Here is a 27,790-nt window from a genome sequence, read left to right on the forward strand (position 1 = left end):
CCAGGAAGGGGCTTTGTTGGAGGTGAGATCCTGGGCGCCCAGACTCTGCCAGTCCGACCTCCCTCAGCCTGGAGCTGAGACGCTACTGTGTCAGTGTGAGGAGCTCCGACCCACTGTTGCAGTGCACAGGGTGCGGGGGGCAACAGAAACCTCAAATAAAACTCGAGTCCGGCACCAGGACAGGAAGTTACAGCGGTTTATTGATTTCATCATGACAAATGTAAATTAAACAATGTGTGAGCTGCTGACGTGTGTGAATAAATAAGCTACTTCCTGCTCACTCACAGTCACACACAATTAACTGACCGGCGACAACGGGTGACTGGTTGAATAATCAGTCCCGTTTCTCACCGTCACTCTGCATTGGGGAAGCAATGATTATAAAATCACACTTCAGGGCCGTGTCCGGGATCGCTGCAGATCCAGGGTCACTGCCGAGGGATTTGTCCATTTAACATCATTATATCGGCCAGACAGCCGAATGCACCGTCCTCAGCAAAGGGAGCAAAAGGATTCTCTCCCGGGATAATCCCACCCCGGGACAGCTGTGTCCCAGACTGAGCCCTGGAACCCGGGCTCTTCCTGTCTGGGTAATTTTCCGGGGTCTCACGCGGGAGTCTCGAACACGCACATCCGGCGGAAGCTGCCCCGTCGGACAACAGGCAGAAATACGTCACGGCGGGACCGTTCTGAGCGACACACAGCGCGAGGCCTGAGCCGGTTCTGTTAAAGACGTTGGGAGTTGAACCAGGCGCGCGGCCATTAAAGGTAAGGGTGGGAGATAACGGGGAGGGCGGGGAATCGGCCAAAATGTCCTCATCCCGCGGGCGGGGATGTTCACACATTCAGATGTTCACAGGATCACTGTCAGTCCGGGTCTGACTTCCCGCAGAGATCCCAGTTCCTTCTCTCCGGTCTCACTGAACGGATTCCCCACATTCAGATGTTCACACGGTCCACACTGTCAGTCCGGGTCTGGGTTCCTGCAGAGATCTCAGTTCCTCCATCCCGGTCGCACTGAACCGATTCCCCACATTCAGATGTTCACAGATCCACTGTCAGTCCGGGTCTGACTCCCTGCAGAGATTTCAGTTCCTCCTCCCCGGTCTCACTGAACGGATTCCAGAACAGACTGAAACAGATGGGAGAATAATGATGAAATAAACAGATTACACAACAGTGTCAGAAACAGGGGTCCGGGGTTAATGTTTCAACAACACTCACAGACAAATATCACCAGAAAACCCGCGGATCCGCTGATATTTTATCACATTGAACATTAACACAAACACTCACCGGATCCGCTCCAGATTCGGGAGGGTCAGTATGAGGTGGCGGAGAGCGCGTGCAGTTCGGTCTGTCAGAGAGTTTGATTCCAGGTTCAGCCCCGTCAGTGATGGGTTTGTACTGAGAGCGGAGACGAGATCCTCGGCACCAGAATCTGTGAGACCGACCTGGTTCAGCCTGGAGATGAGAGAGAGTGAGGGTGAAGGACACAGAGAGACAGGAGACGGTACAAATCCCCAGTGTTTAACAGTAACACAATTACTGATCACATTAATGTTCAGTGTCAGACACCCAGTGACTGGAAACACAATCTCCCACAGTCTGGTACTTACCCCAGTTTCTGTATTTTATACTCCGTGTTCCTCAGAGCCGCAGACACCATTTTCACTCCTGAATCCCCCAGTTTATTTTCACTCAGGTCCAACTCCGTCAGTGATGGGATAGTACAGAGAGCGTAGACGAGATCCTCGGCACCAGAATCTGTGAGACCGACATTCCTCAGCCTGGAGATGTGAGAGAGTGAGGGTGAAGGACACAGAGAGACAGGAAACGGTACAAATCCCCAATGTTTATCAGTAACACAATTACTGGTCACATTAATGTTCAGTGTCAGACACCCAGTGACTGTAAACACCATCTCCCACAGTCTGGTACTTACTCCAGTTTCTGTATCTGACACTCTGACTTCCTCAGAGCCGCAGACACCAGATTCACTCCTGAATCTCCCAGATTGTTATTGTTCAGGTTCAGCTCCGTCAGTGATGGGTTTGCACTGAGAGCGGAGGCGAGATCCTCGGCACCAGAATCTGTGAGACGGACATTGTTCAGCCTGGGGATGAGAGAGAGAGAGGGTGAAGGACACAGAGCGGCAGGGGACGGGACAAATCACCAGTGTTTATCAGTAACACAATTTACTGATTTTTTTTCTTCAGCACGACTGCGCAAGTCGGCCAGTGAGAACAGCGAGAAGAGTTTAAAAAGAAGACAGATTTACAGAGCGAGCGTCAGAGGAGCGGGAGACAGAGTAGGAAGGCTTTGGCTCAACGGGGCTTCGGCGATAAAGGGTCGAGGCGAGGTAGGTTATCTGTTTACAATACAGACAGAGAGTATGTGTGTGAGGCTGGTTTACTGTGCTCGCTGTCAGGTGTGGGAGATCCTGGAGACTCCCAGCCTCCTGGACGGCAACATCTGCGCCCGGTGAGTCGAGCTGCAGCTTCTTAGGGACCGAGTTAGGGAACTGGAGGTGCAGCTCGATGACCTTCGTCTGGTCAGGGAGAGTGAGGAGGTGATAGAGAGGAGTTACAGGCAGGTGGGCACACCGGGGCAACGGAAGACTGAAGAAGTGGGTCACAGTCAGGAGAGGGAAGGGCAAGAAACAGGTACTAGTTTCCTGTGGCTGTACCCCTTGACAATAAGTAATCCTGTTCGAATACTGCCAGAGAGGGCTGGCCTACGGGGTTGGGGAGCATCAGTGTCAGTGCCTCTGGCACAGGGTCTGTCCCTGTGATTCCGAAGGGCAGGGAAAGGAAGAGGAAGACAGTCGTGGTGGGGGACTATAGCCAGGGGGTCAGGAAGGTGATTCTGTGGACGCAGGAAAGAGACGGATGATAGTTTGCCTCCCAGGTGCCAGGGTCCAGGATTTCCTGATCACGTCCAAGATATAATGCAGTGGGAGGGAGAACAGCCAGAGGTCATGGTACATATTGGTAACAATGACATAGGTAGGAAAAAGGAAGATGTCCTGAAAGTAGACGACAGGGAGTTCGGAAGGAAGTTGAGTAGCGGGACCTGAAAGGTAGTAATCTCGGGATTACTGTTTGTCCCACGTGACAGTGAGAATAAGATTAGGATGAGGTGGAGGATAAACGCGTGACTGTGGGATTGGAGCAGGAGGCAGGGATTCAGATTTCTGGATCATTGGGACCTCTTTTGGAGCAGGGGTGACCTGTACAAAAATGACGGATTGCACTTGAATCCCAGGGGGACCAATATCCTGACAGCAAGGTTTGCTAAGGCTAATGGGGAGAGTTTAAACTAGAATTGCTGGGGGGAGGGAACCAAATTGACGTGACGGAGGAGAGGGAGGTTGGCTCACAAATAGAGAGAATTTGGAGACAGTGTGAAAGGGAGGATACGCAGGTGATAGAGTAGGGAGGCACTCAGTCTGATGGTTTGAGATGTGTCTATTTTAATGCAAGGAGTATGATGAATAAAACGGATGAGCTTAGAGCGTGGATCAGCTCTCGGAGCTATGATGTTGTGGTCATTACAGAGTCTTGGATGGTGCAGGGGCAGGAATGGTTACTTCAAGTGCCAGGCTTTAATTGTTTCAGAAAGGACAGGGAGGGAGGCTAAAGAGGTGGGGGCGTGGCACTGTTGATCAGAGATAGTGTCATGGCTGCAGAAAAGGATGAAGTTATGGAAGGTTTGTCTACTACATCCCTGTGGGTGGAAGTTAGGTACAGGAAGGGGTCAATAACTCTACTGGGTGTTTTGTATGGACCACCCAACAGTAACAGGGACATCGAGGAGCAGATAGGGAGACAGATTCTGGAAAGGAATTTTAATAACAGGGTTGTTGAGGTGTGAGATTTTAATTTCCCAAATATTGATTGGCATCTCCCTAGAGTGAAGGGTTTCGATGGGGTGGAGTTTATTTGGTCTGTTCAGGAAGGTTTATTGACGCAATATGTAGATAAACCTACAGGAGGGGAGGCTGTACTTGATCTGGTATTGGGAAATGAACCTGGTCAGGTGTCAGGTCTCTCAGTGGGAGAGCATTTTGGAGATAGTGATCACAATTCTGTCTCTTTTACCATTGCATTAGAGAGGGATAGGATCAGGTAAGTTAGGGAAACCTTTAATTGGAGTAAGGGGAACTATGGGGCTATCAGGTTGGAACTTGTAAGCATAAATTGGAAAAAAATGTTGTCAGGGAAATGTACCGAAGAAATGTAGAAAATGTCCAAGGGATATTTGCATGGGGTTCTGAGAAGGTACACTCCAATGAGACATGGAAAGGACGGTAGGGGACAAGATCCGTGGTGCACAAAGGTTGTTGTAAATCTGTCAAGAAGAAAAGAAGAGCTTACTAAAGGTTCAAAAAACTAGGTAAAGATATGAATCTGGAAGATCATAAGGCTAGCAGGAAGGAGCTTAAGAATGAAATCAGGAGAGCCAGAAGGGGCCATGAGAAGGCCTTGGCGGACAGGATTAAGGAAAACCCCAAAGCATTCTGCAAGTACGTGAAGAGCAAAAGGATAAGATGTGAGAGGATAGGACGAATCAAGTGTGACAATGGAAAAGAGCATATTGAACCGGAGGAAATAGCAGAGGTATTTAATGAACCATTTGCTTCAGTATTCATGACGGAAAAGGATCTTGGCGATTGTAGGGATGAATTGCAGTGGACTGAAAAGCTTGAGAATGTAGACAATAAGAAATATGTCGTGGAGCTTTTGCAAAGCATCAAGTAGGATAAGTCACCCCGACTTGGAGGTGTACACCAGGCTACTGTTGAAAGCTGAGCCTCTGGCGATGATCTTTGCATCATCAATGAGGGCATGAGAGGTTCCGAAGGGTTGGAGCGTTGCGAATTTTGTTCACTTATTCAAGAAAGGGGGTAGGGATAGCCCAGGAAATTATAGGCCAGTGAGTTTTACTTCAGTGGTTGGTAAGTTAATGGAGAAGATCCTGAGAGGTAGGATTTATGAACATCTGGAGAGGTAAAATATGAATAGGAATAGTCAGCATGGCTTTGTCAAAGGCAGGTTGTGCCTTGCGAGTCTGAATGATTTTGTTGAGGATTTGACTAAACACATTGATGAAGGAAGGAAGAAGATGCAGTGTGTATTGATTTCAGCAAGGCATTTGATAAGGTACATACAAGACTTATTCAGAAACTAAGGAGGCATGGGATCCAAGGGGACATTGCTTTGTGGATCCTGAACTGGCTTTCCCACAGAAGACAAAGAGCGGTTGTAAACAGGTCATATACTGCATGGAGGCCGGTGACCAGTGGAGAGCCTCAGGGATCTGTTCTGGGACCCCAAGTCTTTGTGATTTTTATAAATGACCTGGATGAGGAAGTGGAGGGATGGGTTAGTAAATTTGATGATGACACAAAGGTTGGGGGTGTAGAGGGCTGTCAGAGGATACAATGGGACTTTGATAGGATGCAAAACTGGTCTGCGAAGTGGCAGATGGAGTTCAACCCAAATAAGTGTGAAGTGGTTCACTTTGGTAGGTCAAATATGATGGCAGAATATAGTATTAATGGTAAGTCTTGGCAGTGTGGAGGATCAGAGGGATCTTGGGGTCCGAGTACGTAGGACACTCAAAGCTGCTATGCAGGTTGACTCTATAGTTAAGAGGGCGTACGGTGCATTGGCCTTCATCAGTCGTGGGATTGAGTTTAAGAGTCGAGAGGTAATGTTTAAGAGTTGAGAGGTTATGAGGGGGATAGATCGAGTTGACGTGGATAGGCTTTTTCCATTGAGAATAGGGGAGATTCAAATAAGAGGACATGATTTGAGAGTTAGGAGGCAAAAATTTAAGGGTAACACGAGGGGGAATTTCTTTACTCAGAGAGTGGGAGCTGTATGGAATGAGCTTCCAGTAGAAGTGGTAGAGGCAGGTTCGGTATTGTCATATAAAGTAAATTTGCATAGATATATAGACAGGAAAGGAATGGAGGGTTATAGGCTGAGTGCAGGTCGGTGGGACTAGGTGAGCGTAAGTGTTCGGCATGGACGACAAGGGCCAACATGGCCTGTTTCCTTGCTGTTATGGTTATATAGTTATATGTTGCAACTATATAGGATCCTGGTCAGACCCCACTTGGAGTACTGTGCTCAGTTCTGATCAACTCACTATAGGAAGGACATGGAAGCGATAGAAAGTTTGCAGAAGAGTTTTACAAGGATTTTGCCTGGATTGGGGAGCATGCCTTATGAGAACAGGTTGAGTGAACTCGGCCTTTTCTCTTGGCGTGACAGACGATGAGAGGTGATTTGATAGAGGTGTACAAGATAATGAGAGGCATTGATCATGTGGATAGTCAGAGGCTTTTCCCCAGGGATGAAATGGCTAGCACGAGAGGGCATAGTTTTAAGGTGCTTGGAAGTAGGTACAGAGGAGATGTCAGGGGTAAGTTTTTTTACACAGAGAGTGGTGAGTGCGTGGAATGGGCTGATGGCGGCGGTGGTGGAGGCTGAAACGATAGGATCTTTTAACTCCAGGATGGCTACATGGAGCTTAGAAGTATGGACGGCTATGGGAAATTCCAAGATAGAAACATGTTCAGCACAGCTTTGTGGACTGAAGGGCCTGCATTGTGCTGTATGTTTTCTATGTTTTCTTTGTTTCTACTGATCACGTTAATATTCAGTGTCAGACATCCAGTGACTGTAAACACAATCTCCCACAGTCTGGTACTTACCCCAGTTTCTGTATTTTACACTCCGGGTTCCTCAGAGCTGCAGACACCATTTTCACTCCTGAATCTCCCAGTTCATTCCGCCCAAGTCTAAACGCAAACAGACAGATTGATGAACAAAGTGATTCAAACCGTGGGTCTGAGGGGATTTCTCTCACTCGGATATTTCAGGAAACATTAAAATCTTCAGTAAATCACCGATCGGAGTTCACATCACAGTCAATGTCCCTCACTGCCCAGCTCCAGGGTATTCGCCGAATGTCAGTAATATCGTCTGTCGGTATGACCCTGTGAACTCCACATATTCTGTCCCATTCCCCGATGGAGAGAAAAATGTTCGAAAAGCAGAAATGTCAATGGGAAATTTTGAAATAGACCCACTCCAGCTAAAGGGATGGGGAAGAGAGATCCCATAGGAGGAAGGGGGATGGGGAAGAGTTCCCACAGGAGGAAGGGAGATGGTGAAGAGAGATCCCACAGTAGGAAGGGGAATGGGGAAGAGAGATGCCACAAGAGAAAGGGGGACGGGGAAGAGAGAGCCCATAGGAGGAAGGGGGATGCACGAGAGAGATCGCACCGGAGGAAGGGGGATGGGGAAGACAGATCCCCCAGGAGGAAGGGGGATGGGGAGGAGAGATCCCACAGGAGAAGGGGGATGGGGAGGAGAGATCCCACTGTAGGAAATGGGATAGGAAAAAGAGATCCCACAGGAAGTAAGGGGTGGGGAGTTTAAATCCCACAGGAGGAAGGGGGATGGGGAAGAGAGATCCAACAGATTGAAGTGGGATGGGAACGGAGGCCCCAGAGGGTGAAAGGGGATGAGGAAGAGAGATCCCACAGGAGCATGGGGGTTGGAGAAGAGCGATTCCACTGTAGGAATGGGGATGGGGAAGAGCGATTCATCAGGAGCTGCTGATGAGAGATCCCACAGGAGGAAGGTGTATGGGGAACAGGGAGCCCATAGGAGGAAGGGGTATGGAGAAGAGAGATCCCACGGCAGGAAGTGGGATGGGGATGGACGATCCCACAGCAGGAAGGAATGGGGAAGGGAGATCCCACAGAAGGAAGGGGGATGGGGATGAGAGATCCCACAGGAGGAAGGTGGTTGCTGAGGAGAGATCCAACAGTTGGAAGGAAGGGGGAGTGGGAACAGAGAGCCCAGAGCTTGAAAGGGGGTTGAGAAAGCGAGATCTCACAGGTGCATTGCTACCTGTGCCACGTGCTAGTGAGGCTAGAAATAGGAAGATAATGTAGCTAAATACGTGGCTGAGGGGATGGTGCATGAGGGATGGGTTCATGTTTCTGGACAATTGGGCTTTCTTCGAGTGGAGCTGGGACCCGTTCGAATTGGACAGTTTGAACCTGAACTGGAGGGGACTAATATCGTTGCCAGTAAGTTAGCAAGTTCTGCTCCGGGAGTTTTAAACTAGATTGCCTGGGGAGGGGAACCAGAGTGTGAGAGCAGATAGTGAGCTGGAGGATGATAAGTGTCATACGAGGACTGCTTGTATAGACAGAAATCAAAGTTTTGTACGTGATAGAAATGTTCTCAGGTGCATCTATTTCAATGCAAGGAGTATTGTCGGTAAGGCAGATGAGTTTAGGGCGTGGATTGGCACATGATGATTTTGATATTATTGCTATTAGTAAGACCTGGTTTGCAGGAGGTGCAGGACTGGCAGTTTCATGTTCCGGGTTTCCATTGTTTCAGACGTGATAGGGGGAGGGATGAAAGGGGGAGGAGTGGCATTACCAGTCAGGGAGAATATCACAGCTGCGCGTAGACGGGACAGCCCGGAGGGTTCGTCGAGAAGAGGCCATATGGGTGGAGCTGAGGAACGGGAAAGGTGTGACCACACTAATAGGGTTGTATTATAGACCGCCCAATAGTCAGAGAGAATTGGAGGAGCAAATCTGTAGAGGTAGCAGACCAATGTAAGAAACAGAAAGTTGTAATCGTAGTGGTTTTTAACTTTCCACATATTGACGGGGAATCCCACTCTGAGAAAGGTTTAGAAGGCGTGGAGTTTGTCAAATGTGTTCAGGAATGTTTTCTAAATCAATATATTGAGGTACCAACGAGAGAGCGTGCAGTACCTGATCTCCTGTTAGGGAACCAGACAGGTCAGGTGACAGAAGTATGTGTAGGTGAACACTTTGGGTCCAGTGACCATAATGTCATTAGTTTCAAGATAATTATGGATAAGGATAGGATTGGTCCACCAGTTAAGGTTCTGAATTGGAGAAGGGCCAATTTTGTGGAAATGAGAGAGGATCTGGGAAGAGTAGATTGGGATAAGTTGTTTTCTGGCAACGATGTGTTCAGTAAGTGGAACGCCTTCAAGGGTGAAATTTTGAGAGTGCAGAGTTTGCATGTTCCTGCCAGGATTAAAGGCAAAGTTAACAGGCAGAGGGAACCTTGGTTTTCAAGGGATATTGGCGATCTGCTTAAGTAGGTGTTTAGCAGCTATAGGAAACAAGGAACAAATGAGGTACTTGAAGAGTATAGAAAATGTAAGCAAATACTAAGGAAGGAAATCAGGAAGGCAAAAAGAAGACATGAGGTTGCTTTGGCAGATAATGTGAAGGTAAACCCGAAGGGTTTCTACAAGTATATTGAGAGTAAAAGGATAGTAAAGGACAAAATTGGTCCCCTAGAAGATCAGAGTGGTCGTCTGTGTGTGGAGCCTCACGAGCTGGGAAAGATCCTAAACAGTTTTTTTGCGTCAGTGTTTACTCAGGAAACTGGCATAGCGGATATGGAATTAAGGCAAACACACAGTAGTGACATGGAACATATAGAGATTAAAGAGGAGGAGCGGCTTGCTGCCTTACAGCGAATAAAGGTAGATAAATCTCCGAGCCTTACATGATATTTTCTCCGATCTTGAGAGAGACTAGTGTAGAAATTGCAGGGGCCCTGGCAGAAATATTTAAAATGTCATCATCCACGCGTGCGGTGCCGGAGGATTGGAGGGTAGCTCATGTTGTTCCGTTGTTTGAAAAAGGCTCCAAATGTACACCAGGTAATTACAGGCCATTGAGCCTGACATCAGTAGTAGGTAAATTATCAGAAGTTGTTCTGAGAGATTTGGATATACAAGGATCTGGACAGCCAAGGGCTGATTAGAGATAGTCAGCATGGCTTTGTATGTGGTAGATCGTGTTTAATGAATCCTGTAGTAGTTTTCGAGGAGGTTACCAAGAATGCATATGAAGGAAAGGTTGTGGATGTTGTCTACTAGGACTTTTGTAAGGCCGTTGACAAGGTCCCACATAAGAGGTTAGTTCTAAATTTCCAGACACTAGTATACATGGAGAGATTGTAAACTGGATTTGAATTGGCTGTGTGGGAGAAGACAGAGAGTGGTAGTGGATGATTGCTTCTCAGACTGGAGTCCTGTGACTAGTGGTGCGTCTCCGGGATCCGTGCTGGGACCATTCTTGTTTGTTGTCTATATCAATGATCTAGATGATAATGTGATAAATTGGATCAGCAGGTTTGTGGATGACAGAGGCGTTGTGGACAGCGAGGAAGGCTTTCAAAGCTTGCAGAGGGATCTGGACCAACTGGAAGAATGGGCCAGAAAATGGCAGATGGAATTTAATGCAGACAAGTGTGAGGTGTTCCATTTTGGAGGACAAATCAAGGTACGACGTACACGATAAAGGGTAGGGCACTGAAGAGTGGGGAGGAACAAAGGGATCTGGGAGTTCAGATGCATAATACCCCGAAAGTGGCGTCACAGGTAGACAGGGTTGTAAAGAAGGCTTTTGGCATCCTGGCATTCTTAAATCAAAGTACTGAATATAGGAGTTGGAATATTATGGTGATGTTTTATAAGACATTGGTGAGGCCAAATTTGGAGTATTGTGTGCAGTTCTGCTCACTGAACTATAGGAAAGATAACAGTAGGTTTGAAAAAGTGCAGAGAAGGTTTACTAGGATGTTGCTGGGTCTTCAGGAGTTGAGTTACAAGGAAGGATTGAACAGGTTAGGACTTTATTCCTTGGAGCATAGAAGAATGAGGGGAGATTTGATAGAGGTTTACAATATTATGAGGGTACAGACAGGGTAAATGCGAATAGGCTCTTTCCACATAGATTAGGAGAGATAAATATGAGAAGACATGGCTTCAGCGTGAAAGGGGAAAGGTTTAGGGGGAGCATTAGGAGGAACTTCTTCACTCAGAGGGTGGTGAGAGTGTGGAACGAGCTGCCATCTGATGTGGAAAATATGGACTCACTGTTAAGCTTTAAGAATAAATTGGATAGATACATGGATGGGAGAGGACTGGAGGGTTATGGACTAGGTGCAGGTCAATGGGACTAGCGGAATAAGGTTTTGGTACAGACTAGAAGGACCGAATGGCTTGTTTTCTGTGCTGTGGTGTTCTATGATTTTATGATTCTATGGGCAGGAGAGTTCCCACAGGAAAAAGGGGGATGGGGATGGGGAAGAGGGATCCCAAAGGAGGAAGGGGATGGGAAGAGAAATCGCACAGGAGGAAGGGGGATGGGGAAGAGAGATCTCACAGGAAAGGGGGGGGGTTGTGTGGAAAAGACGTCCCACAGGAGGATGAGGAAAGAGTAATAGAGAACCCACAGGAGGAATGGGGATAGGGGCGAGATTCCAAAGAATGGAAGGGGGTTTGTGATGAGAGGTCCCACAGGAGGATTCCAAGGGTAAACGATAATCCTACAAGACGAGAGGACGCAGAATTTTTTTGTACATGTGCGTTGGGTCTGAACAGAGACCCAGAGGAGATGCGCCCTCGCTCTTTGTGTATCTGGAAGTGAGCAAAGTCACACACGGGGAATGGCAGTGGGAGGACAATCTCACAATGGTATTTCTTTCCTTCTCACTGGGGCAGTCTGCTGACGGTCTCTTGTCTCTCACCGGGAAGGGGGTGTGAATCTCTGACCCACCTGCTGCAGTCAGTGTCGGTCTGGGTGTCAGTAACAGTGAGAAGGAACATTGTCCATGGACGTGTCGCAGGCAGAGAGATACACAGCCATTCCTGTGATTTACTACCATTAAACCAATGGCCGTTGATCTCTGATCTGAAGAAGTCTCCAACATCCCTTCACAAGCAACCACAGAACCCTCCCATTCTCGGGGAATTACTGACCGATCCCCGTGGGCACTTGTCACAATTCTTCACAATCTGATTTACTACAAATTTACCCAAATCCCTTTACATTGAAACAACTCAGTTTCACAGTTCAGAGAGAGAGATAAATCGTTACCTCAACTCCTGGCACTTGTGCAGCCCGGGTCCCAGCCGCTGTATTCCTTCACACTGAATGTGGCAGTTCCCCAGGTCGAGGATTTTTATTGTATCACAGAGTCCGATGACATGAGACAGGACCGCGCAGTCAATCGGGGTCAGTGTCATTCCACGGAATGAAAGTGTTTCCACAGATCCCAGTGCGGCCTGAGCCAGCCCACGATTCTGAGACTCAAAAACGTAGTGCAATGTGTTCAGGCGGCTCCTTTTACCAGCTTCACTCTCTGTGTTTCCACTCTGGCGTTTAACCTCCTCCTTCACCCAGTCAATCACCCGGCAGGTTGTTTGATGAGGAAATGGACCCAGAAACTCCTCCAGGCCCCGAACTGTCATTGGGGAGGAGAGACCAGCAACAAAACGGAGAAATACCTCAAATCGCCCATCTGTCGTGCTGTGGACTTCTGTAAGGAATTTCAGGATATCCTCGGGATGTGGATTCAGGAATTGTGCGACTGCAGCTACAAACTCTTGGATGGTGAGGTGTGGGAATGTGTACACCACGCACCGGGCAGAATCCTCTCTCTCCAAAAGCTCCATCAGGAACCCGGATAGGAACTGGGAAGGCTGCAGATCGTACTTGATCAAATCTCCATCTGTAAACACAATCTTCCTCTCGGACACTCCTTTGAAGGCCATCTGACCAACCCTGAGTAACACATCACGGGGGTTCTCAATCTCACGGCCGTGGTTTTTCAGGATGTTGTAAATATAGTAGGAGTACAGTTGGGAGATAGTCTTGGGAACTCGCTGCGGGTCCCTGACTCTTTGTGTGAAGAAGGGGCCCAGTGCCAGAGCGAGGATCCAGCAGTAGGATGGGTTGTAGCTCATGGTGTACAGGATCTCGTTCTCCTTCACGTGTTTGAAAACAGCTTCTGCCACCGTCTGATCTTCAAAATATCTGATGAAATATTCCTTCCGTTCCACGCCAACAAATCCCAGGATTTCAGCCCAGATACTGATGTCTGCCTTTTCCAATAAATGTAACGCAGTGGGACGGGTGGTCACCAGCACTGAACACCCTGGGAGCAGCTTGCCCTGGATTAAACTGTACACAATGTCAGACACGTTGCACTTGAATTCAGGATCTGTGTACTGTGATTCTGTGTCTCTCCGACCATCAACAAAGTTGATTTTGTCCTTGAATTCATCCAATCCGTCAAATATGAACAGCAGTCCCTCTGTGTGTTTCCAGACCTCTCTCAGGATATTCCCAAAGTAGGGATATTGATGCAGAATCAGTTCTTTCAGGTTTATTCTGCAGTTAATGGCATTTAAATCCCGGAATTTGAAACTGAAGACAAACTGGAACTTTTGGTATATTTTCCCCGTGGCCCAGTCATAAACAATCTTTTGTACCATTGTTGATTTCCCGATCCCTGGGACTCCGGCCACTGCTGCGGACATCCCGGATTTGTTTCTAAAGATAGATCTTTTCAATTTTTGAACAAAGCTCTTCTTGAATAACTGATCAGTCCGGATTTTTTCCAGCTTACCACGGAGATCTTTTTCTCTCCACTGCTCGTGGTCTCTGCCTCTTGCCAGCAGCTCATGTTCCACCAGTGTCCGATCTCGAACAGTAGAAATGACCGTGAGCTCAGCGTATCGATCAACCAGCTGGAAAACCTTCACCTTCTCACTCATCAGGATCGTGTTCACTCTCAGTTTTTCAGTTTGTGTCCGCAGAGTCTCCTTGTGTTTCCTTCGAACATCTTAGGACGGACAGAAATAGGTTGTCAATTCCTGATCTGATGAACATGGAGCTCACAACATATTTTCTTTAATAATAAAAATACTCGTTAAAGACACTGTTTGGGTGTAATCGGGTGATCAGAGATTAGTGTGTCTGAAAATGAACGACGGCCCAGAAACATTTCTGATCTGATTCAGATTCGCTGTTAAAGGCTCCACTCTCCCCTCTGTTGGTAGTTTGCCGACTCTCCGGTGTTCCAGCGAGCACCAAGTGCACACGTGATTCTGGAGAGGAGAGTGTTGTGTGGAGCGGGTGGTTTCACTGCTTTCACTGCTCAGCTTCTGCTGAACTGTGCAACCCTGCAGAGGTGACGGTGGGGGTGGGGGGATTTACTTGTTCTACTGACTTAGAACATCTTTGCTCTACTCACTTATACTTTTCTCTCAATGGACCCCGTTCTCTTGACACTCCTAAGCTGTCAGTACTGAGCCAAAGAAAAGGAACAAAATTTCTGTTTCCTTTTCCAGGCTGAGCCAGTCACGATGTGACACACCCCGCACTGGTCTACAGTCTCTTATTCTCTAAGGAGCCGGTACATGAACTCAGGCAATTCCCCGATGATGTGCGGAAGAGCAGGAATCTGAAGAGGATGGCAGTGGTAATAGGGAACTCTGAAGTCAGGAGGGCAGGTCGGCGATTCTGTGGACACCGATGGTACTTTGCCTCTCAGGTGCCATTTTCCGAAATGTTTCTGGACGCGTCCACAATATCCTGAGAAGGGAGGTTGAGCAGTCAGAAGTCGTGACAAACATTGGTAACAACGACATCGGAAGAGAAAAGGGAGGAGGTCTGGAAAACAGAACACAGGGAGTTAGGAAAAAAGCTGAGGAGCAGGACCTCCAAAGTAGTGATCTCAGGATTGCTGCTTGTACCACCCGACAGTGAGGTGGCAGAGAAATGTGTGGCAGAGCATTTGGAGCAGGGGGCAGGAATTCAGATTTCTGGATAATTGGGACCACTTCCAGGGTAGGTAGGACCTGTACAAAAGGCAAGGGTTACACGTGAATCCGATGAGGACCAATGTTTTTACGGGCAGATTTACTGGAGTTGTTGGGAGTGTTTTAACCTAAAATGGCAGGGGGACTGGACCTAGGACAATAAAGCTGTGGATGAACCAGCAGTTTTACAAGTAGATGATGGGTTTAACATGAATGCAAGGAAGGCCAAGCCAATGACTACGTTCAAATACAGACAGAGCAAAGTGTTGAATTGTACTGCATAGACAACATTCAAAAGGGTGGAGATGCAGGACTAAACGCATTATATTTAAATGCACGCAACATTCAGAATAAGGTGGACGAACTTTTGGCGCAATTAGAGATTGGTCGGTATGATGTTGTCAGAATCACTGAGTCGATGCTGAAAGAAGACCATAGCTGGGAGCTGAGCGTTAAAAGATTTACGTCTTATCGAAAGGACAGGCAGGAAGGCATAGGCGTTGGTGATGTGGCTGTGCTGGTTCGAGGTGGAATCACATCTGTAGAAAGAGGTGACATAGGGTTAGATAATGTTGAAGCTTTGTGGGTGGAAATAGGAAACTGTAAGAGGTTTAAAAAAAGCTTTATAGGGACCATCTATTGGCCTGAAAATAGCAAGCGTGTGGGGTTGAGATTGCAAAGGGAGTTGGAAAAGGCGTGTATTAAAGCTAATGACGCAGTTGTAATGAAGGACTTCAATGTACACGGGGAATAAGAAAATCAAACAAACGTCAGGAGTCAGACCGCAGGAGAGGGAATATATTGAATTCCCACGAGATAGCGTTTCAGAGCAGCTTGTGCTTGAGACGACTCAGTGAAAGGCTGTCTTTGATTGGGCGTTGTGTAATAGCCCTGATCTTATGAGGGAGCTTAATGTAAAAGAACCATTAAGAGATAGTGATCATAATATGAGTGAATTCATAATACAGTTTGAGAAGGAGAAGCATAATTTACAGTATCAGTATCGCAATGGAATAAAGCGAATTACAGAGGCACGAGAGAGAAGCTTTCCCAGGTAGATTGGAGAAGGATACTAGCGGAGATGGCTGAAGCTTCTGGGAATAGGTCTCAAGTTGCAGGATGGATACGGCCCATGGAGGAAGTTCTAAAGTGGCACGTGTAGGCAACCATGGGTGACAATGGAAGTTAAGGATTGCATAAAGGCTGAGGAAAGGGCGTACAAGATAACAATAGTCATCTAAAAAAACTATAAGTAGGGAAAAGATGAAATATGAGAGCAGAAAAGCCAATAATATAAAGCAGGATAATAATCACTTTCTTTCAGTTATATAAAATTAAAAGGGAGGTGAAAGTCCATGCTAGAACACTGGAGAATGTGCACTCTGCATATATCTTCACTGTTCTAGACGCTAGCAGTCTGCGAGTGACAGGCAGTAGGAGTGAGTGCCATTGCTATTACAAAAGAAAAACATCTCGGCATACTGAAAGCTCTTAAGGTGCAAAGTCACCTGGGCCAGATGGACTGCATCCCAGATATCTGAGAGAGATTGCTGAAGGGATGACGGATGGATTGGTCATGATCTTTGAAGAATCACTTTATTCTGGCATGGTCCCGGAGGACTGGAAGATTGCAATTGTCACTCTAGTCTTTACGAAGGGAGGAAGGCAAAAGAAGGAAAATTATAGGCCAGTTAGCCAATCCTCAGCGACTGGGAAACAGTTGGAGTCTCTTATTAAGGTTGAGGTTTCGAGGTACTTGGGGACTAATGACAATATAAGTTAGCATGGTTTCTGTTGGAATTCATCCTGGAAGTAAGAAGCAGGGTGGACAAAGGAGTTAGTGGATGCCATTTACTTGGATTTTCAGAAGGCATTTGATAAGCTGCCGCACATGAGTCTGCTTAACCAGATAAAAATCTATGGCGTCACAGGAAAGATACTGGCACATGGAGCGGAATTGCTGACAGGCAGCAGGCAGCGAGTGGGAATAAAAGGGGCCTTTTCTGGTTGGCTGCCAGTGACCGGTGGTGTTCCTCTGGGATCAGTATTGGGACCGCTGACTTTCAGATTACTTGTCAGTGATTTAGATGATGGAATGTATGTATTTGCGGCACATTTTGCGGATGATACAAAGATAGGTGTAGGATTGGGTAATGTGATTGCAACAGGACTGAGACTAATTGGAATAATGGGCAAAAAGGTGGCAGATGGAATACAGTGTTGGAAATGTATGATAATGCATTTTGGCGAAAGGAGCGGACTATTATCTAAATGGGCAGAAGGTCCAAGCATCAGAAGTGTAGAGGGAGTTCGGAGCGTCGAGCAAAACTCCCAGAAGATTAATTTAAAGGTCGGGTCTGCGGTAAAGGCGGAAAAAAAGAGAATATAATATAAATGCTGAGCCTTTACAAGACTGTAGTCAAGCTGCACTACAGGAGTATTGTCAACTGCTTTGCACCCCGTACCTCTGAAAAAGATGTGTTGTCATTAGAGAGCGTCCTGAGGAGATTCAAGAGGATGATTCCAGGAATGAAGGGGTTCACATATGAGGTGCATTTTGGCAACTTTGGGCCTATACTCACAGGAATTGTAAGGAATGCAAGGGAATCACTTTTAAACCTGCAGAATGTTGAAAGGATCAGATAGGGTGGATGTGGAAAGATGTTTCCCATGGTGGGTGTATCCAGAACTAGGGGCCACAGCCTCAAAATTGAGGGGTCATCCTTTAGAACAGGAGAGGAGGATTTTTTGAGCCAGAGAGTAGTGAATCTCGGGAAGGCTCTGTCACAGACTGCAGTGGAGGCCAAGTCCATGGGTATATTTAAGGCAGAAGCTCTTGATAGCAGGGCATCAAATGATAATTTAAAAAGGCAGGTGTATGGAGTTGCGTGGGATCTGGGTTCAGCCATGATTGAACGGCAAAGCTGACTGATGGACTGAATGGCCTAATTCTGCTTCCATGTCTTGTGTTCTTATGGAGGAATAACAACAAATCTCGGCTCCACTTTGGATCCGAGGTGTGAGCTTTCCCTTGCTGGAGTTGGATGTTCAACTCGGAATGACTTGGCTTCAGTTTTGTCAAATCTCTAGTTATTCGGCCCCACGGAAAAGGTGTTGTGACAAATGCAAATTGCTTCCTGTCCTCCCACCACAGCAACAAAAACCTGTCTCCCAGACTCTGCCAGTCTCTACACAGGCCTCTAAAGAGACGTATTCAGACTCTCAGAGTGAAATAACAACAAAACCTGTCTCCCAGACTCTGACAGTCTCTACACAGGCCTCTAAAGAGACGTATTCAGACTCTCAGTGTGAAATAACAACAAAAACCTGTCTCCCAGACTCTGACAGTCTCTAAACAGGTCTCTAAAGACACGTATTCAGACTCTCAGAATGAAATAAAGACTTTGAGCTTTCCATTCCATCACTTACCTTTCAGATGTTTGGGCACTTCAGAGAAACCCCGCTCAGTGTCCATGTAGGGGAACTGGCCATCACCTGTTCAAACAGATTAACCTGCATGAAGTCTGTCCTGTGTAACACTGTAAATTCATCAGCTTTTACATCTGTAACACACAGTGTATTGTTCACCGTACCTCGCTCCCGTATTTCATTCAATATTCTGCTCAGCTTCGGTAGGTGGTGATGTAGTTTCAGAAAGGATTCCCACATCACTCTCCGGGCCCCGGAGCCCTTCTCAATCACCAGATCCAGGAGGAGTTTGGAAGCGCCCGCTCGGTTTCCCTTCTCCGCGAGCTCAGTCACGCTCTGTAATGAACAATGGGGAATATATTAAGGAGCGGAGGGATGGTTTCAAATCTACCCTGAACATGGTCTGACCCAGCTCAGCACAAATCACTGAGAGCCATTGAAGTGTTCATAGCGGGGTAAAGATTTAAAAAAAAAACGAACAAGGTCAGACAGGACTTTCTGCGCCACAGATTGCGGGTCATTATCCATTTGGCAAGGTTTAGGTGGAGCAGACATAGTGTGAGTGAGCCAGAGATAGACTGGGGAGTTGAGGCTTTGTGTCAGAGAGGGTTCAGTTAGGAGCGGCGGAGGCTTTGGGTACAAACGTAGATTTTGGGTGATATTTTTTCCACTTTTTCACGGTTAGAACAGTGGGAATGCCAGGCAGGGTAGTGGAATGCTCTTCCTATACTGTATGGCATGATAGGGAGACCTTCAGTGTCCTGGATAACTGCACCTTCAGGAACTGCATACAGCGGCAGCTTCTCACAGACTGTGCTCAGGAATTGGAACTGGAGGTGGGTGAAACCAGGATCATTCAGGTGGCTGAGATGTTGACTGACAGACTTTACAGAAAGGGAACTATACAAAAGGCGCAGGGCACAAGTAATTGGGTGACCATCTGCAGGGGGAAAGGAGATAGGAAGCCACTGCAGGAAACTCCTCTGTAACAGATATACAGCTTTCTGTTTCGGGGTATTGCCGAGCAGAGGAAAACCACGGCGATTATGCCTCGGGCTCTGAGTTTGGCTTTGTGGCTCAGAAAAGGTAAGAAGAGGTGAGCTGTACTGACAGGGGGAATTCAATGGTTAGGAGAACAGACAAGTGATTCTATTTATGAGAACAAGATGTCTGGATGGTGTGTTGCCTAGGTCAGGGATATCTTGCATCGAGTCTGAAACTTTCTTAAGGACAGGATGAGCTGCCAGAGGTCGTGGTTCACGCCGGTACCAATGACAAGAGTAGGAATTGTGCTGAGGTCCTGCAAAGTGATTTCATGGGGTTCGGGCTAAGTTACAAGGGCAGGTACTCTAGTTCTATGTTCTCAGGATTGCTACCCATAAAACGTGCGAGTGAGGCCTGGAATAGGACGATAATGCAGTCTAACGTGTGGCTGATGAGATGGTGCATGGTGGAGGTCTTCAGATTTTGGGATGATTGAGTTCTCTTCCAAGGAAGATGGGACCTGGAGATACGTGATCGTTTTGTACCCAAACTAGTGGGGTACTAATACCCTTGCAGAAAGGGCTGAGAGGGCGGCGTAGGGATGGGGTAGGTGTTAAACTAAAGTTTCAGGAGGATGAAGAACCAGAGTCGATAATGGATTGACTGTGTGGGAAATACATTGTTAAGCTGACATACAGAGTCAGGACACTAAACATTCTGAAGCTAATGTTCTGAGTTGCATATTATTTCAATGCAAGGATTGTTGTTGGAAAGGTCGATGAGCCTAGAGTATCGGTCAGCACATTGAATTACAGCATCGTAACCATTGATGTGATTTGGTAGGAAGAGGTGCCGGACTGGCCGTTCAGCATTCAAGCGCTCCGTTGCGTTAGAACTGATTCAATCGAGCGGGAGGAATTAACGAAGGAGAGGTGGCATAACTGGTCGGGAAAAATGTCCCTGCATTGCTGGAGGTCTCGTCTACTGAGACTGCATGGATGAAACTGATCAATAAATGGTTGGGATTATATTATAGCGCACCCAATAGTCAATGGATTTAGAGGATCTTATTTGTACAGAGATCACAAACAGTTGCAAGAAAAAGAAGGTTATGATGATAGATAATTTTAAATTCCCATTTATCGACTGGGACACCCACATTGTAAAGGGCTGGATGCGACAGTGCTGGTCAAATAAGTTCAAGGATGTTTTTGTAATTAATATATTGAGGTCATAACTATAGACAGTGCATACTGGAATTCTATTAGGGAACAAGACAGGGCAGGTGACAGACGTGTGCAGGTAAACACTTTGGATCTATTACCATTAGTTTAAACATCATTATGGAAAAAGCTAGGTGTGGTCTTCGGGTAAAGAATCTAAATTGAAGAAAGGCCAATTTTAATGGTATCAGAAAGGATCTGACGAAAGTGCTTCGGGACCAATTGTTTCCAAGTGCAGTTAGATCTGGTGATCACAATACAATTAGTTTACAGATCTTTTATGGAAAGGGATAGGTCTTGTCCTCAGGTTAATATTCTAAATTGGAGAAAGGCCAATTTTAATGGTATCAGAAAGGATCTGACGAAAGTGGATTGGACAGGTTTTTTCCCGGTACAGATGTGCTTGCTAAGTGTGAGGCCTCCAAAACTGAGAATTTGAGAGTACAGAGTTTGAAGGCATAAGTGACCACAAGTACAGAGTTTGAATGTTCATGACGGAATAAAAGGCGAGGGTAAGATATTTAGGGAACCTTAGGCTTTGAGAGATATTCAGACACTCAGCACATAGCAAGTACAGACTGGAAGGATCAAATGAGGTACTTGATGTATACAAGAAATGCAAGAATTAGTAATGGAGGAAATCGGGAGGGCTGAAGTACAGCATGAGTTTGCTCTAACGGTCAAGGGAAAAGAGAACCCCTAACACTTCATCGAATATATTTAGAACAAAAGTATATCAATGGACAATATTGGTCCTCTTGAAGTTCAGAGTCGGACTTTATGCATGAAGCTGAAAATGGTGGGGGGGGGGGGTTTAAATTGTTTTTTTTTTTGCATTCATATTTACTCAGGAGATATACAGATTCTTTAGAACGAAGCAAAACAGCAATGAAATCATTGGCTGTATACCGATTATAGAGGATGTATTTGCTGTTCTGAAGCAGATTAGGGTGGATAAATCCATAGGACTTCCCTTCGTACCTCGTTTGAGGCTAGGTCAGGGATTGCAGGTGCTCCAGCAAAGGCATTTAAAAGTATTTAAAGGTATTTAAACCGTCACATGCAGGCGTACTGGAGGGTTCTGCTGTTTGAATAAGGCTGTAAGAATAAGCCAGGGAATTATGGGCTGGGGAGCCTGCACCAGTGGTGGTAAAGTTATTTGTCAGGTATTCTAAGGGACCGAATATGAGTATTTGGATGGCCAAGGATTAATTAGGGATAGTCAACACATATTTGTGCCCTGTAGATCCCGTCTAACCAATCTTATAGCTTCTCGAGGAAGTTACCAAGCAAATAATGAAAACAAGTCAGTGAATGATATCCACATGGATTTCAGCAAGGCGTTTGAGAAGATCCCTCATGAAAGCTTGGTGAATAAGATTAATTTGCTTGGCAGTCAAGACATGGTAGTAATTTAGTTTAGATATTGGATTCTCGTGGGAAGCTAAGAGTGGGAGTAGAGGTTTGCTTCTCTGACTGGAGGTCTATGACCTGTGGTGAGCGGCAGAGATCTGTACTGGGTCTGATGTTGTCTGTCATATATACATATATATCAACGGTCCGGATGATAATGTGGTAAACTGGGTCAGCAAATCTGTGGATGACACCAAGGTAGTGACAGCGAAGAAAGTTATCAGAGCTTGTAGCGGGACATGGAACAGCTAGAAAACGGTGGAATGGAGATTGGGAGATAGAATTGATGAAGACACGTGTGAGGTGTTGCACTTTTTGAGGACAAACCACGATGCAACCAAGACATTGAGTGGTAGGACATTGAGCAGTGCGATTAAGCTAAATTATCAGGGAATACAGATCTGTAATTTCTTGAAATTGTTGTCGAAGGTAGATGGCGTTGTAAAGTTTTTAGGACATGGCCCTTCATGTGTCAAAATATTGAATACAGAAGTTGGGATATTGTGTCGAAATTGATGTTGCAGAGGCTAATTTGAAGCAATGTGTGCACCTACCTCTGGGAAGGATATCAATAAGATTGAACGAGTACAGAAAAATATACAGATTGTTGCGAGGACTTGAGGACCTGAGACATAGAGAAACTGTAAATAGGTTAGGATATTATTCCATAGAGTGTAGGAGGACCAAGAGAGATGTGATAGAGCTTTACAAGTTTATAAAAGGTATAGAGAGAGTTAGTGTGAAAAGGCATTTACTACTGAGGCTTGGTACGACTGGAATTAGAATTCATGGGGTAATGATGACTGGTGAACAATAGACAATAGACAGCAGGTGCAGGAGTAGGCCATTCGGCCTTTCTAGTCTGCACTGCCATTCACTGTGATCATGGCTGATCATACACAATCAGTACCCCGTTCCTGCCCTCTCCCCATATCCATTAGGTCAACGCTATCTATAAGAGCTCTATCTAACTCTCTCTTGAATGCATCCAGAGACTTGGCCTCCACTGCCTTCTGGGGCAGAGCATTCCATATATCCACCACTCTCTGGGTGAAAACGTTTTTCCGCATCTCAGTTCTAAATGGCCTACACCTTATTCTTAAACTGTGGCCCCTTATTCTTAAACTGTGAAAGGCAATATGAGGAGGAATCAACACGTACAAACAAGCTGGATGAACTCAGCAGGTCGGGCAGCATCCATTGAAATGAGCAGTCAACATTTCGGGCCGAGTCCTGACTGCATCTGCAGTGTTTAATATGAGGGGAACTTGTTCACTCAGAGGTTGCTGAGAGTGTGGAATGTGCTGCTTTTGGAATTAGTCAATGTACATTCGATTTGAACACTTAAGATCAATTTGGATGAGTTCATTCAATGGGGGGGTTATGGATGTCTCTAGTCAAGGTGCAGATCAATGGGACTAAGCAGATAATAGGTCGGTGAACACTAGATGGGCAGAAGAGCCTGTTGCTGCACTGTTTCAATTTGATGACTATGGCTAGGTCAAACTATGACAGGATCACTGTTGATTTTCCCTGGGGTAATTGCTGGTGAAGCAGAGCAGGATTACACTTCACTGCCAGGCTCCATGACGGTCCAGTGTCGGCCTACAGCTGGGAACTGGCGGTGAGGAGCAGACAGCAATTCCATGACTATTGTGCATGCATGAGAGACCAAAGTCAACTAGTAGCAATGCTTAGAAGGAAATTTGGAGTGAGACTGTCAGCTGCCTCATAGAGTATTTGTGTTTCCTTGCTACAATTCAGTCTCGTTGGCAACAGATGAGTGTGACCAGGAGCACGAAGACCACTGGAAAAGTGTCTCCCAGTTGGAATATTTTCAATAACACTAATGTTGCAACTCTCAGTGTTAACATTATCTGTTGCAGTCATTAGAAACTCCAAATAGAACAGTCACGTGCAACAGACAGTACCTTAACCATGAGGCATAATGAGACACTCGATCATATGAAAGAGCATCAGTAGTTCAAAGGAAAGACAATAATCAAGTGTTGTCTGTTCATGTGATGCAGAGGGGTTCCATGACGTGTGAAGGGAGACCACAGAAATGCGTGGAGAAAGACAAAACAGATAATATGAATTGTGGGACCCCAGAAGCTTCATGACAACTCTGTTCAATGGCCAGTGAGGTCAAACATTGGAAACAAGGTAGCAAGATGAACAGAGTAATAATAACGTTATTCACTGTCCATCGGTAGTGCCCATAACATGTACTATCACTAAAGTCGGTAGTCAATGTCTGACTGTATCGTAACACTAATAATTAATGTCTTCACACAACTGGAGAGAACCCTGCCAGAGCTTGTCTCTGCTGAATAAACTCTCAGCAAGAGAGAACAGCGATTTTGTTGACCCACACATACCTGTTTCTTTACATTTGTTTTTTTTTAATTCTGTGAATGCTTTAGAAGGGTCTACACTCAGTCTGTGTCCCTTCCACTTACGTGATACTCCTGCCCAGTAAAGTGATCCTCGCCTGTTAACATCAGGCCGAGACCCTCCACACCCTCTTCAATCGCCTGCTCCAGCCGCTCCATGTAGAATCTCGTCAACCGGAACAGTTGGTGATCGTCACAATGTGACAGGAAGGTGGAGATAGCGGAATTCAGATCTGTAAGCAGGCATAGAACATGGAACAGTACAGCACAGGAACAGACCCTTCGTGACACCATGTCTGTGTCAACCATGATGTCAAGGTGAAACAATCCTATCTACATGCTCATGGTCCATATACCTCCAGTTCCTGCCTGTCCATTTGCCCATTTAAATGTCTCTTACAGGCTGCAATTGTATCTAATACAATCTCCTCCTTGGCAGCGCGTTCCGGGCACTGATCTCTCTCAGTGGAAAGCCTACATCGTAACCCTCCTTTGTTCAATCCGCCCTCTCACATGAGTACATGCCCTCTAGATTTGGAATTTTCACACTAAGTGACTGAGCGTTTCCAATCCAAGCCTTTCCCCTTACACACGATACTCTGTTATCCATACAACACGGCTCTGCACCAGATCCAGAGACACAACATTATTCTGTAATATGTAAACCAGAGCTGCACACAAACCGCAACTGTGCTCTGATCAAAGTTTCCTACAGTGACACTATGGCTTTCCCAAATATATGCTCAACATTCCACCAATACCGAAGATCGATTTTACGATCCATCTGCATGTGTTGCGTCTTTCATGGAAATATGCCCTTGTACCCTAAATCCCTCAATATCAATTCTCCTCAGGGTCTTGTGCCTTACGGTCTTGAACCTTCCTCTTATATTTGGCTTCTCAATGTGCAACTCCTCGCACTTTGCCACATTAAAGTCCACCTGCCGTTTCTCTGCTATAACCGGTCAATACTGTACTGCATCATTTGACAAACATTACTAACTTCCACAACTCCACCGAGTGCTGCAAAGTAAATGCCTCCTGCAACCTAGGCCTGACTACCTCGCCGCAGCTCCTGTCACGTCCTCGTTATCCTGTATGGGTCGACGGTCATTGTCCTTAATACGTTCAAACAGGAGCTGCTGCTAGTGCAGATTTATTTATCTGGGAACCTGGAGTTCTCCCAGAATTTCAGTGTCCCACATACTGCCCCGGAGCCATACGGGCTACACCACTATGTCCTAACAAGTAGGAACAAAAAGAGAGGAACTTACCAGGTACTTTACCTCGCCGAAGTCTGATTTTCTGTGCGCCTGCATACATTTCTTCATTTGAAATATTGTACACCATGTGGAGCAGTTTAATTAAAACCATTATAATGACTAATTGTAATCATACCTGTGTCCATTCTGATTGTGACTGACGATTGTTGAACGTCGCCTTCTTGTTTAAACTTTGGTCCCGGTGCAGGAAAGCTCCACTTACTGGTGATGCACTGAATTCCACACAAGGAGACAATGAGTCATAGAGAGTATGAATTTGTAAATATGAGAGTATATCGGTCCCCTGTATCAGAGCAGTAGTTGGCTTAGGGATCAAACATTTCCCGTTAACATCAACGTCCATACCATTCGGTATGTCTGTCCAGAAGTGCTTCCGACTGATAGAATCACAGTGCAATACAGCATGGACATAAACCTTTCAGTCTGACAAAATCATGCTGATCACCGTGCCTACTGAGATGGTCCCAATTACCTTTGATGGGTCTATATCACTTCAGGTCCCTTCAATCCAGCCACCAATCACAACTGTTCCATAAATGATAATATTGTACCTGCCTCATCCTCTTCCTTTCGTAGCGCACTGCAAATAATCACCAACCTCTGCATGAAACTATTGCTGCTCATATCTCTTTTAAAACTTCCCCTCACTTACAAAATCAATTTCCCTAGTACTGGTCTCCCCTGCCCTCAGGAAAAGACTTAGCACTGACCTTATCTCTGACTCTCAATTGTCACTTTTCATTCTTGGGCCGTTAGTCTTGGCAACATCATCGGAAATCTTCTCTAAACTTTAATCACAACATTTCTGTAACAGCTCAACAAACTCTGCAGTGGTACTCCAAGCACAGCCTCAACTCCACGTGTTGTCGCAACGCCTGTACTGTATATCCAGACTGATAACGGCCGGTGAGAAAAACTCTTTAAACCAGTCCTCTACTCATAGGGCCCTGTGCTCCATTACACTACCTACCCCCCTACCACTCATAAATCAAGTCCTACGTTGGTTTCATTTCCAAAACTTTCAAAATGTATTTTGGTAAAATTTGAATATCTGTGTTTGCAATCGCAAATACTAGGACAATGGGATGAAACACCATAACACCGGACAACATGTTATGTGTCCTTACTTTGGGCTGCGGGACAATTCCCGTCCTATGAGCTCTGATCAGTCTCTATCCTGATTCTGACTGTAAGAAAACAAATCCTAATAAAGATCAGTTCACACTGTCATGACATCTACTTACACCCTGCGCAGTATCATCCCTCTACCTGATCCCTGACACGGGAATGTTCCAAATACAGGTTAATTTTAAGTAGGACAGAAACAATTGAAACACCGAATTTAAAACGTGCAAAATAACATGAATTCTCTGTTCTTTCACCAGAGAACAGAGAACCATACAGCACATAACCATCCATTTGGGGATATTAGGTAAGTGTATGTAAATCAATGCAGCTTGCAACACTCAGAGGAGTCAATGACATGCTGCTGCAGTTCATAGTAATTCTATGTTTCTTCAATTGCAACAGCACGAAACACTTGGGGAATTATGACGTAACACCGCCAAGCAAGGATTCATCAGAACTGACTGAAAGCTACTTCAGAAGATGCAAGACCTTGAAATGAGCAAATACTGTGAAGGATTCTCAGTGGCTTTGAAGAGCCATGCTGCTAACAACAGACCACCAGACCAGGAGTGATAGCGGCTGGGTCTGACAGAGGCATAACTGGCACTTCTAGGCATATTCAGTCTGATTCCAAAAATATTCCCTATCTTTATTTGTGACGTCTAAAGGACCAGTTTTTGAGTAAATGAGACTCACCAAACTTTCTCCTGACTGAATCACTGGAATCTCTGAGTCAGAAGGCTTTAACTCCAGTTGGTGCTCTCAGACCTCGGGCTGGGTCACTTTTTGTTGTTGTTGTTATAACATCGTCTTCAGTAGTGGCCTACTTCCATTTGTGAGTTGTTCTTCCAATAAATATCTCACCGCAGGTCTAAATTTAACCGGATAGATAATGAAGCACGTTAACAATACAAAGGAGAACAAAACATTTCTGCTCAATGTCCCTGAAGACATAGACTCACCGAAATTTAAACGTCGAAGACGAATATAATGATCTCAGTCACCAAAGCAGTAATTAACCCTCACACGTCACAAAAGCTGATATGGGATACAGAGGAGTCATCATGTGGACCTAAGATATAGGATAGAGGTCATTCGATACATCTGATCTGCTCTACCATTCAATAACTGTTGATGATCCCCGCCCACACGCTCTGTTTCATTCTGCTTTCCTCCCATAACACTCAAGCTGCTTAGCTGTCATGACTGTATCGAACTTTGCCATAACTGT

The 27,790-nt window shown here is 45.9% G+C and overlaps 1 protein-coding gene across 2 annotated transcripts; it reads right to left on the reverse strand.

The window, feature by feature from the left end:
• Window positions 1-6: 6 nt before the first annotated feature.
• On the reverse strand, window positions 7-27,383 carry LOC132388959 (NACHT, LRR and PYD domains-containing protein 3-like). 2 transcript variants are annotated; one of them, XM_059961383.1, is made up of 11 exons: window positions 27,256-27,383; window positions 25,547-25,643; window positions 24,215-24,381; window positions 18,297-18,468; window positions 18,133-18,198; window positions 11,975-13,724; window positions 6,728-6,814; window positions 1,946-2,116; window positions 1,620-1,790; window positions 1,297-1,464; window positions 7-1,132 (listed from the first exon to the last, which is right to left on the reverse strand). In XM_059961383.1, the coding sequence occupies exons 2-11, from the start codon at window positions 25,554-25,556 to the stop codon at window positions 1,045-1,047; spliced, it is 2,850 nt and encodes a 949-aa protein (XP_059817366.1). In that variant the 5' UTR covers window positions 25,557-25,643; window positions 27,256-27,383; the 3' UTR covers window positions 7-1,044. The 2 variants fall into 2 exon arrangements, with proteins under 2 accessions (XP_059817366.1, XP_059817365.1); XM_059961382.1 differs by having other exon boundaries at window positions 24,215-25,643.
• Between the last annotated feature and the right edge of the window lie 407 nt (window positions 27,384-27,790).

Source organism: Hypanus sabinus, unplaced genomic scaffold, assembly GCF_030144855.1.
Source record: "Hypanus sabinus isolate sHypSab1 unplaced genomic scaffold, sHypSab1.hap1 scaffold_443, whole genome shotgun sequence".
Taxonomy (NCBI): domain Eukaryota; kingdom Metazoa; phylum Chordata; class Chondrichthyes; order Myliobatiformes; family Dasyatidae; genus Hypanus; species Hypanus sabinus.

What these genes read in the sequence shown, in the direction of transcription:
- LOC132388959 (XM_059961382.1), bottom strand. Translation starts at nt 24,457, where the DNA reads ATGGTTGACACAGACATGGTGTCACGAAGGGTCTGTTCCTGTGCTGTA. An exon ending in GAATGAAATACGGGAGCGAG is followed by an intron (nt 18,199 to 18,296) that starts GTACGGTGAACA and finishes CTGTTTGAACAG; the next exon opens with GTGATGGCCAGTTCCCCTAC. An exon ending in CCGAATCTGGAGCGGATCCG is followed by an intron (nt 1,133 to 1,296) that starts GTGAGTGTTTGT and finishes CATCTGTTTCAG; the next exon opens with TCTGTTCTGGAATCCGTTCA.